Source organism: Scardinius erythrophthalmus (assembly GCF_964197995.2).
Source record: "Scardinius erythrophthalmus genome assembly, chromosome: 11".
Lineage (NCBI taxonomy): Eukaryota > Metazoa > Chordata > Actinopteri > Cypriniformes > Leuciscidae > Scardinius > Scardinius erythrophthalmus.
Genome location: NC_138231.1, coordinates 419,296 through 431,745, shown reverse-complemented (window position 1 = coordinate 431,745; position 12,450 = coordinate 419,296). Strand labels below are relative to the sequence as shown.

The 12,450-nt window shown below is 40.0% G+C and overlaps 2 protein-coding genes across 4 annotated transcripts in view; one reads left to right on the top strand and one right to left on the bottom strand.

Moving 5' to 3' along the window:
• Positions 1 to 1,003, top strand: part of pak5 (p21 protein (Cdc42/Rac)-activated kinase 5) — a 66,516-nt gene extending 65,513 nt beyond the window's left edge. For all 3 annotated transcript variants that reach the window (XM_081378590.1, XM_081378589.1, XM_081378591.1), the window contains one exon: positions 133 to 1,003. In XM_081378590.1, the coding sequence (XP_081234716.1) occupies positions 133 to 288 (156 nt within the window). In that variant the 3' untranslated portion in view covers positions 289 to 1,003. The remainder of the gene's footprint in view (positions 1 to 132) is intronic.
• Positions 1,004 to 6,660: 5,657 nt separating this feature from the next.
• Positions 6,661 to 12,450, bottom strand: part of lamp5 (lysosomal associated membrane protein family member 5) — an 11,149-nt gene continuing 5,359 nt past the window's right edge. Inside the window, exons 5-6 of the mRNA XM_081378255.1 lie at positions 10,563 to 10,751; positions 6,661 to 7,132 (exon numbers count right to left, since the gene is read on the bottom strand). Coding sequence (XP_081234381.1) covers positions 6,957 to 7,132; positions 10,563 to 10,751 — 365 coding nt within the window. The 3' untranslated portion in view covers positions 6,661 to 6,956. The remainder of the gene's footprint in view (positions 7,133 to 10,562; positions 10,752 to 12,450) is intronic.

Sequence of the window (12,450 nt, the reverse complement as noted above, 5' to 3'; positions counted from 1 at the left end):
TGGAAACAAGCTTCCAGAATAAACACTTTTAGGACAATAAAAGCGATATCAGCTCATTATGATCATCTGACTTCAGATCACGTGACGTCAGGTGTGTGTTGAACATCTTCTGGCGTGTGTGTTCCGGTTCAGGTGTCGTCGGTCCTGCGGGCCTTCCTGGACCTGATGCTAGTGCGCGAGCCTTCCCAGCGTGCATCAGCGCTCGAGCTCCTGCAGAACCCATTCCTGAAGCTGTCCGGGCCGCCGGCCTGCATCGTTCCTCTGATGCGCCATTACCGCCACCGCTGAGGTCACATGACGCTGGAGTCACATGACGCTTTCATCATCGACGATCAGAAGAGCGGTTGCGTCTCGGCCCGCTAGCGTTTGGTTTGATCCCGCGGCGGATCCGTCAGGCCACACGATAGAGTCTCTTAACCAACAAGCGTCTTTTTCACTGTCGTCTTCTCACGCTAACTATTTTAGAGCAATTGTAAGTTTTACTTGTACAGTTTTGATAAACAGCAGTATTTTTGTTGTGATGTTACCATGGTGAAATGGGCAGTGTTACACAGAACTTGAGAGTTTCTGCAAAATAATATTAATAATAATAATAATAATAAAAAACTTTCCTACTGTTTATATTTAATTTTTTTGAAGATGGTCATTTAAACGCCCTGTTGCAGACAGATGAATCTGAATATATTTATTTATTCTGCATTTGTAGATACTGCCGGCCGTCAGAGTTTTCTACGCTGTATTGATTTCTGAGTTCTCAGTAGTGTGGCCTTTTTCATTCTCATTCTCACCGTCTGACCGTCGCTCGTGTTTAAATCACCAACACTTCATTCATTCATCCGACCTCTAGCAATATTAACGTGTTTGGCACAATAATCGATCACGTGTGTTTTCTAGTCTCACCTGTGTCTCATTGGTCACTGTGATCTGTAAATATGAACGTGTGTTTCACCTGTAGAAATATACAGATCCAGCTGTCATGTTGCTTTTGTACCGTGATCTCGCATGTGTGTCACTGAAAGCTGCTTTCAATAAAAAAACACAAATATGTCCATAAAATATCGTGTGTTTTTATCAGTATTCTGTTTGGCTTTAGGCCCTTGTAAACACCACACACACACACACACACACACACACACACACACACACACACACACACACACACAGTCTTTTACCTTCATTTTCTCCACAGAACTTCTTGTAAATGACAATCACATCAAATGACTTAATATACTCTACTGACATACGAATCAAGATTAATAAAAAAATATTAAAACAGTATATTTGAAGTTTATTGCAGATGAATTATATCTGGAGCTCTTGTTTAAAACATGATTCTGCAGATTCATGGGACTTTTCTCTGTAGTCTCAAACATCAAATACATTCTAAAAGCGAGATTGGTGAAAAATCCTTTTATTCTCTTGTAATGATTTTTAAGAATATAATGACAGTAATGTACTGTTCTACAACAAATTAAGTACCCAGAAATCTTAATACATTTATAGGAGAATTTTCTTGCTGGAAACCGTTGATGTGGGATAGAGGACAAGAAACAAAGCCTACTTTTGTTTCAGACTGTTATTCATTTAGAGGTATATAAACTCGCACATAAAAACAAAAATAATCAATATGAATAATCTATTTTCACATGTGGCTGTGGAACGAGCTCGTATGCTGCTGATTTCCGTCCACATCTGAGGTCGTGATATGAGCTCGTCATGTTCAAGTGCTTTGTTGTCTGAAACAATAGACCTTATTCAGAGCAGAGCCAGACTTAGCGATAGACGTACTGTGTTTTCAGTAGGATCCGCTGTAAAAAGCTGTGTAAAGGTCCTAGATCATTTATCATTTTCTACAGCTCATGTTGTCTGGCGTTTTTTTTTTTTTTTTGTCTACTGAAATTTCTTGTAAAGATATTCTTGCAGTGTTTCGTCAGCAGAACAATCCAAAAGCACATTAAAAACAGTATAACCCACTGAAGAGATGTATGTATATCCATGTATAAAACATACAATATGCTTCAAATGATTATTCACGTATGTAAATATGCATGGAAAAATATGCATGGAAAAACGAATAAAGAATAGCAGTCACAGCAGCAATCGTTCTCTCCTCCGCCATGTTGAAAGTTTATGGCTCTGACTCTGGCGTGGAAACTCAGATTAATTTCAGACTAGGAATTTCCAACTAGGAATTTCTGACTTGGAATTTTCAGCTGGGAATTTCTGACTTGGAATTTTCAACTGGGAATTTCCGACTTAGATTTTCCAACTGGGAATTTCCAATTTGGAATTTTCGACTTGGAATTTTCGAGTAGAAATTCCCGACTTGGAATTTGCGAGTAGGAAACTCAGATTAGGAAATTCAGACTAGAGAATTTTGACTAGGAAACTCATATTTATAATCATTCTAATAGCATGTGAATGCAGTGTGAATAAAACATACAATATGCTTCAAATGATTATTCATACATGTAAATATGCACGACTTTAACAACAATACAAGAGCTGTTGTGGAAAAACTAATGAAGAATATCAGTCACAGCAGCAATGGTTGCAATCTCAGCAATCGTCGGAGTTTGTGACTCCGACTCTGGCATGGAAACTCAGACTTGGAATTTCCAACTAGGAATTTCCAACTTGGAATTTCCAACTAGGAATTTCTGACTTGGAATTTCCAACTAGGAATTTCCAACTTGGAATTTCTGACTTGGAATTTTTGCCTAGGAAACTCCGATTAGGAAATGCAGACTAGGAAATTTCGAGTAGGAAACTAGCATGTGAAGGCAGCATCACTGTGTATAAAACGTACAATATGCTTCAAATGATTAAAGTTGTGCTTTAACAACAATTAAAAATGATGGAGATTTTGTGGAAAAACTAATAAAGAATATCAGTCACAGCAGCAATCGTTCTCTCCTCCGCCATGTTGAAAGTTTATAGTTCCGACTCTGGAACTCTTTCCAACTAGGAATTTCTGACTTGTCACAGTAAATGAATACAATAAATGTGCCTGTACAGTTTTGAAAGTATGACATAAAAAGGAACAGTAAGGAACAGTTTGACAAAAAAAATGGTTTATTGAATGATATAAACATGCTTGAATGAGACTTGTGTGCATGAGCATTGTGTGCACTAACTCACACACACACACACACACACACACACACACACACACACACACACACACACACATGTATGGAAGCTTGTTTCCGCCACTGAATAATAAATAAATAATAATAATTGCGACTTTTTATCTCACAATTCTGACTTTTTTTCTCACAATTGCGATATATCAAGTCAGAATTGTGACTTTTTTTCTCAGAATTGCGAGATATGAAGTCAGAATTGTGAGAAATAAAGTCGCAATTCTGAGAAATAAAGTCGCAATTGCGAGATATAAAGTCGCAATTCTGAGAAATAAAGACGCAATTGCGAGATATAAAGTCGCAATTCTGAGAAATAAAGTCGCAATTGTGAGATATGAAGTCAGAATTGTGAGAAATAGTCGCAATTCTGAGAAATAAAGTCGCAATTGCGAGATATAAAGTCGCAATTCTGATAAATAAAGACGCAATTGCGAGATATAAAGTCGCAATTCTGAGAAATAAAGTCGCAATTGGGAGATATAAAGTCAGAATTGCATGATATAAAGTCGCAATTGCGTGACTTTATATCTCACAATTGTGAGTTTATATCTCACAATTCTGAGAAAAGATGTCAGAATTGCGAGATATAAAGTCGCAATTGTGAGAAAAAAAGTCAGAATTCTGACTTTATAACACACAATTCTGACTTTATATTTCGCAATTCTGACTTTATAACACGCAATTGCGACTTTATTTCACGCAATTCTGACTTTATATTTTGAATTCTTACTTTATAACACAATTGCGACTTTATTTCACGCAATTCTGACTTTATATCTCGCAATTCTGAGAAATAAAGTCAGAATTGCGAGATGTAAACTCGCAATTGTGAGATAAAAAGTTGCAATTATCTTTTAAAATGTTTTATTCTGTGGCGGAAATAAGCTTGCATACATATGACATGAGACTGAAAAGAAATTTAAAAGCATGTGGTCAGTGAAAATCCTGAAAGAACTGAAGCACGATGAATCACCCTTGAGCAACAGTGTTTTATGAGCGCAGTGCAACATAAATCACTTCGTCCCAGCAGAAAGTGAGTTTTTAATTGAGTGTCAGATCAATAAAGTCTTCAGTGTCTGAGACTCGAGACATTGATCTGTGAGGATCGCAGCTCATTTGTGGAAATCTTCAATGCCAGTGATGTGACTGCTGCCGTCCGAACGCTTCTTATTGATTTCCCATTCGTCTCTGTGTCATGTTTCATTCTGACGGATCTAACGCTGTCTTCATGTGCTATCAGAATTATCATGAATATGTGTTTCCTAGTCAGAAATCGGACATGAACACCCTCTCAAGTCATATTTACTACAAGGAAACTCAGAGATAATTTTGACCCCCGAGTTTCCCAGTTGGGTGAGCCATAAACATAAACTCTGACTTGGAAACCCAGACTAGGAAACTCAGACTTGGAAACTCCGACTAGGAAACTCAGACTAGGAAACTCCGACTTGGAAATTCAGACTAGGAAACTCAGACTTGGAAATTCAGACTAGGAAACTCAGACTTGGAAACTCCGACTAGGAAACTCAGACTAAGAAACCCCAACTAGGAAACTCCGACTTGGAAACTCCGACTAGGAAACTCTGACTAGGAAACCCCAACTAGGAAACTCAGACTTGGAAACCCAGACTAGGAAACTCAGACTAGGAAACAACTCTGACTAGGAAACTCCGACTAGGAAACTCAGACTAGGAAACCCCAACTAGGAAACTCCGACTTGGAAACTCCGACTAGGAAACTCTGACTAGGAAACCTCAACTAGGAAACTCAGACTTGGAAACCCAGACTAGGAAACTCAGACTAGGAAACAACTCTGACTAGGAAACTCCGACTAGGAAACTCAGACTAGGAAACCCCAACTAGGAAACTCAGACTTGGAAATTCAGACTAGGAAACTCAGACTAGGAAACTCCGACTAGGAAACTCAGACTAAGAAACCCCAATTAGGAAACTCCGACTTGGAAACTCCGACTAGGAAACTCTGACTAGGAAACCCCAACTAGGAAACTCTGACTAGGAAACCCCAACTAGGAAACTCCGACAAGGAAACTCCGACTAGGAAACTCAGACTAGGAAACCCCAACTAGGAAACTCAGACTTGGAAACTCAGACTAGGAAACTCTGACTAGGAAACTCTGACTAGGAAACAACTCTGACTAGGAAACCCCAACTAGGAAACTCTGACTAGGAAACCCAGACTAGGAAATTCCGACTAGGAAACTCCGACTTGGAAACCCAGACTAGGAATCTCCGACTAGGCAACCCCAACTAGGAAACTCAGACTTGGAAACTCAGACTAGGAAACTCTGACTAGGAAACAACTCTGACTAGGAAACCCCAACTAGGAAACTCTGACTAGGAAACCCAGACTAGGAAATTCCGACTATGAAACTCCGACTAGGAAACTCAGACTAGGAAACTCCGACTAGGCAACCCCAACTAGGAAACTCAGACTTGGAAACTCCGACTAGGAAACTCTGAATAGGAAACAACTCTGACTAGGAAACCCCAACTAGGAAACTCTGACTAGGAAACCCAGACTAGGAAATTCCGACTAGGAAACTCCGACTAGGAAACTCTGACTAGGAAACCCCAACTAGGAAACTCAGACTAGGAAACCCCAACTAGGAAACTCAGACTAGGAAACCCCAACTAGGAAACTCAGACTTGGAAACTCAGACTAGGAAACAACTCTGACTAGGAAACTCTGACTAGGAAACAACTCTGACTAGGAAACCCCAACTAGGAAACTATGACTAGGAAACCCAGACTAGGAAATTCCGACTAGGAAACTCCGACTAGGAAACCCCAACTAGGAAACTCAGACTAGGAAACCCCAACTAGGAAACTCTAAATAGGAAACTACAACTAGGAAACTCCGACTAGGAAACTCCGACTAGGAAACTCCAACTAGGAAACTCCGACTAGGAAACTCCGACTAGGAAACTCAGACTAGGAAACCCCAACTAGGAAACTCTAAATAGGAAACTACAACTAGGAAACTCCGACTAGGAAACCCCGACTAGGAAACTCGTATTTACTATAATTCTGATATCACGTTAATGCAGCAATAATCATGACTTCCGAAGTGTAGCGTACAAGCTCGTTCTAAACAAGGGCTGTGGAATTTCAGTGTATAAAATATACAATATGCTTCAAATGATTATTCATAAATGTAAATATGCACTACTTTAACAACAATACAAGTTGATGTTGCTGTTTTGGAAAAACTAATAAAGAATAGCAGTCACAGCAGCAATCGTTCTCTCCTCCGCCATGTTGAAAGTTTATGACTCCAACTGGGAAACTCAGACTAGGAAATGCCGACTAGAAAATTGAGAGTAGGAAACTCGTATTTATGATAATTCCGACAGCACTTGAAGGCATAAACCTTAAATTTTCCCTTTTTCAGATGTAAAAGAAAAACCCCAGTCATCAAAGACCTTGTTAAACACTCCTCACATAAGAGTTGAACACACAAGTCATCCTGTTTCACACTAATACACACATCACTACATGGACACAAAATCATTTATTTCATTATTGTCTCATTTTGAAAAACATTAAATATTTTATAATCATAAAGTAATATGCAATCATCATTCATCATTGTACCTTATTTATATCCTTTAAGCAATTTAAATATCTCTGTTTTTATACATTAGTTGTGGAAAACGACACACATGAGGAGTGCAGCAGTTACAGGATGATGGCGTTAGACATTTAACATCCTACGAGACACTGGACACACACAGACCAGAGAGAAAACAGGAGTCGTGATGATGTGCGTATGGCGTGTGCGTGGAGAGTTCACATGTTCTTGTAGAGCGAGCGGTCCCGGGGCAGCGGCGGCTGCTGAGCGCTCAGCTTCAGGTGGAAGTGGTAAACCGAGATGGTGATGACGATGATCAGGCCCAGGATGAGACCCAACACCAGCGGCAACATCTGCTCCAGCTGCTCGCGCTCGTCCGTTATACACTTATACGCTGCGAGAGGAGAGAAACACAGCCTCCGTCACAAACACCGCCGAAAACAACATCTATCAACGACGTGAATGTTGTTTGGTTTCAGGATTTGTTCTTTTGCACCTCAAGGCCGCCGAACATCTACTTTAACAAGATTTTTCACAACATGACTTCATTAGATATGTTTCAATCCACCTAGTTTTATACAAACTCTGAGATATCGCATTAAAAAATGCTTTTCACGTGTCTGTGGCGAATGAGCCTTGAAACTCAGTGAAGCTGAAGTCAGACATCTGGTCATGTTCAACACAATCTCACGAGAGACTGGAAACACGTCACTGGAGCTTCAGCGGATCGTACGAGTTAGTGCTGCATCGCAAGCTAGCAGAGTTATCGTGAATACGAGTTTTACTACTGAGAAACACTGAGATCATTTTGACTGCCGAGTTTCTGAGTTGGGCGAGTCATAAACGTTCAGCATGGCGTGTTGAAGGAGAGAACGATTGCGGCTGTGACTGATATTTATTATTTTTTCCACAACAGCTGCATCATCTTGTATTGTTTTTAAAGTCGTGCATATTTACATGTATGAATAATCATTTGAAGCATATTATCAGAATTATTGTAAATATGAGTTTCCTAGTAAAAAATTCCTAGTCAGAATTTCAAACTTCGAATTTCAAACTAGGAAATTCATATTTATAATCATTCTGATAGCATGTGAAGGCAGCGTCACTGTGTATAAAACACACAATATGCTTCAAATGATTATTCATACATGTAAATATGCACGACTTTAACAAAAATACAAGATGATGCAGCTGTTGTGGAAAAACAAATAAAGAACATCAGTCACAGCCGCAATCGTTCTCCTCAGGTTTTAGGTTCATGGCTCACTCAACTTTTCTTTTTTTTTTTTTTTTTTGTCTTTTCTGGTATTTATGTATGTATATTGGTTTTATTTTTGTGTCTCTTTTATCCCTTGTAAAGCACTTTGGTCAACTTTGGTTGTGTCTTAAATGTGCTCTATAAATAAATGATTGATTGATTGATTGATTGATTGATTGATAACTCGGAAACTTGAGAGTCAAAATGATCAGAGCTTTCATGATTTGAGAGGGTGTTCATGTCCACCTTTGACTAGGAAACTTGTGTTTATGATAATTCCGATAGCATGTGATGGGGATGTTGTTCTGCTTTAGGATTTGTTGGTTTGCACATAAATTACGATAGAAATACATACAATAACCAGTGGACCAATGGCGTCGCAGCGTCTCTGATGTTGGTTTGGTGTTTCTGAAACGCCGGAGTCGAAGTGTGTGATCAGAATGATTTGGTGTAATTCCCTCCAGAAGCGTCTCACACACACGAGTGTGTTCCCGAACACCAGCATCCGAACGCAAAAGAACATGACAGCGTTTACTGTGTTTCGTCTGACGCTCGAGACACACTCGTTTATGATGGAGGGAGAAACAGCCGATTGCAGAAACTTACTGTTTTATTACTGATATTTTGTGCCAATTGTGGGATGGAAACGCTGCTTTATTCACAACTGATTTATGTGATATTCCAATCATGCACACAAGTTAAATTCACAGCGTTGTTAGAGAATCAGTTTGCTGAGTTTTAATGTGTGATGCTGAGGTCAGCATGAGAGAATGATGAGTGAACACGACCGCCTTAAATAAGATTGTGCGAAAGCAGCAGATCTGTCAGAAACATCTTCATCCTCTTCATGCGCTGACAGACGTCAGATCCACACACTCCTACACACACTCCTGCACACACTCCGACACACACTACACACTCCGACACACACTCCTACACACACTCTGACAAACGACTGACATCACCGGTTCCATGAGGAAACTTTAACATCCATGGAACCACTGAAGGTTCTTTAAAGTGGAGAAAAGCTTCTTTAGATTAATAAAACACTCTTCACAATAAGAAAAAACGTCTCTTTTAAGAACTCATCACTGAAACGTTCATTGGGGAATCAAAAATATTGCTGCAAAAAAATTACAAAAATCAAAACGAGGTTTAGCTCGAGGTTCAGATCCTTTATTTTCTAGTGTAAGCTTTTGTTCCCTTCACATCGGCGTTGGACAGGGAACTGTAATGTTGCCGGGTGAGACGCTCAGCGGGACGAGCTTTTGTTCAGCGCTGAAGCAAACGGCCCATAAATCACTGGGACTATAAAGAGAAGAGCAACGCTCACTGCGGTAAACAGCCATTACACCCTCATGACACGAGCCCAGAGAAACACACACTCACACACACACATCTCACAGGTCACTGAGAGGTCACGCAACACAACTAACCTGTTCAAACCAGAACCTGAACTACTAAACCACTGCGACACACACACACACACACACTGGAAGAAACCGGACTGCAGAAACACACTGCAAAGCATGATGTTCTTCCTCAGTGTTTCTGTCTCGTTTTCCAGCACAAATATCTAAACATTCTTAAATCAAGATACATTTACTGAGGAAGAAGCATAACTGAAGATATAAAGTGTTTTCGGAAAAAAAAAAAAAAGTGAGTTTGTGCTTAATTCAAAGAGAAAACAAGATTATTTTTCTGAATCCACTGAGATATCTGTTCTTGTTTTAAGCACAAACTCACTTAATTTTGAGACATTTTTCATTAAGCAAGATTTAATATTTTAAGTAATTGTGCTTCTCCAGTAAATGTACAGTCAAACTAAAATGTATTCAGACATCTTCAACATTTCTCACATTATCACGGTTTATTCACTATTGTTTTTGAGAATGGTGATAAAATATGAGCAGAACTCAGAGTTATGAACTCAGTTGATATTTGACTGGTTTTGTCCGTCCTTCTGTTAGACTGTCTCACACATGAATTATGTTGAATATCTGTCAGCTGGTAAATTTAACTACACAATTAGATAATACCAGTTTAGCTCAACCAATCACCAAGCAATGCTTCACTGTGTTCAGTCTGTGTGTAAAAAGAGCATTAGCAATTAAAGAAAAGACACTGCAGCAAAACATGATCAGCTCAAAGTGTCAATCATTTCTGCTCCCAAATGTTTATTAATGTCACTGGTAGTCTCTGTATGAAGAATATTAGGGTATAATATGTCAGTTTACTTTATTTTCCTCTCTTCATTTACATAAATGAACTATAGTGTCCTGATCACACTAGTGAAAAATATCAAAAATGATATCTGGTGTCTGAATAATTTTTGGTTTGACTGTATCTTGATTTAAGAATGTTTCGATATTTGTGCTGGAAAACGAGACAGAAACACTGAGGATGATCATCATGTTTTGCACTGAAACTGATTTTTAAGGGAGGAAAATGTGTTTAATTTCCATAAAAATAACTTCCCAATGCAGTAAATCCAAGGCTGCAGAAACATATCTTGATGACAGCTATAATCTGATGTTTTGTGCTGTAACGTGTTCAAGCTTACGTTCACTGAAGACGAAGTCGCTGGTGATGTCGAAGGGCTGAATCTGTGTGTCGTACATGTAGACGGTGATGCCCTTCTGATGGTCACTGGAGATCATGGTGAGCGTTTGCTGAGCCGAACACACGTACGAGCGTCCAGCGGGAGTGACCAGCGCTGAGAGGAGGTGTGTGCTGGCCGTGTGTTTCCCCGCTGCGCACACACACACACACACACACACACACACGGTCATTACACCTCCATCAGAACTCTGATCAGCAGAATCATCTTTTATTCACTGCAGTTCTTGCTAAACTAGATCGAACAAACAGTTGAAATGGTAACGAAGCAGGCGAGTTCCTGTAGCGAGTCGTCAGTCGGTGTGTGTGAGTGAGTGTGTGAAGCGCAGTGATGGTCGGTGTGTGAAAGTCAATTCTAGTCTCCTTCATTTATACAGCGCTTTAACAATATAGATGTTTCAAAGCAGCTTTACAGTGAGAACAGGAGATTACAGTAACAGAGATTGTTTAGGCTTTACAGCAGATCTAGAATAAAGTTATTGTCCAGATAAAGTTAGTTTGATTGATTCACTTCTGTTGTAAAGATCATTAGTTATTAACTTAGGGGCCGCTAACACGACACTGTTCTCACAGAAAACCCTTAATGCGCTCCGGCCGCTCATCCGCACAACAGCAGTGTTTTGAGCTCGAGAACACAAACCTTCTAAAAAGACTAATATTAGTATAGATGCCATTCTTCTTATGATGTAACGAGTACATAAGGATTTATGGGAAGTGTTCCCGGTTCCGGCTGACCTGATCTATGCAGCCTAATAATCATTTAACTGATTTGAATTATAGAAGTCTATAATGTATTATGTGAATGCTAGGTCAAAGAGATGTGTCTTTAGTCTAGCTTTGAACTGACAGAGTGTGTCTGCTTCCCGGACAATGGTAGGAAGACTGTTCCAGAGTTTTGGTGCTAAATAGGAGAAGGATCTGCCGCCAGCAGTCGATTTTGATATTCTAGGTATTATCAACTGGCCAGAGTTTTGAGATCGCAATAGACGTGAAGGACTATAATGCGTTAAGAGCTCGCTCAAGCACTGCGGAGCTAAACCATTTAGTGCTTTGTAAGTGATCAGCAATATATTAAAATGTATGCGATGTTTAATAGGGAGCCAGTGCAGTGTTGACAGAACCGGGCTAATATGGTCATACTTCCTGGTTCTGGTAAGAACTCGAGCTGCTGCGTTTTAGACCAGTTGTAGTTTGTTTATTAAGCGTGCAGGGCAACCACCCAGTAGAGCATTACAGTAATCTAGCCTTGAGCTCATGAACGCATGAATTAACTGTTCCGCATTTGTCAATGAGAGCATATGCCGTAATTTAGATATATTTTTAAGATGGAAGAATGCGTTTTTACAGATACTAGACACGTGACTTTCAAAAGTGTGTGCAAGCGCAGTGGTGGTCGGTGTGTGTGAGTGTGTAAAAGCGTGTAAAAGCGCAGTGATGGTCGGTGTGTGTGAGTGTGTGAAAGCGTGTAAAAGCGCAGTGATGGTCGGTGTGTGTGAGTGTGTGAAAGCGTGTAAAAGCGCAGTGATGGTCGGTGTGTGTGAGTGTGTGAAAGCGTGTAAAAGCGCAGTGATGGTCGGTGTGTGTGAGTGTAAAAGCGCAGTGATGGTCGGTGTGTGTGTGTAAAAGCGTAATGATGGTCGGAGTGTGTGAGTGTGTAAAAGCGCAGTGATGGTTGGTGTGTGTGAGTGTGTAAAAGCGCAGTGGTGGTCGGTGTGTGTGTGTGTGTGTGTGTGTGTGTGTGTAAAAGCGCAGTGGTGGTCGGTGTGTGTGTGTAAAAGCGCAGTGATGGTTGGTGTGTGTGAGTGTGTAAAAGCGCAGTGATGGTGAGAGTG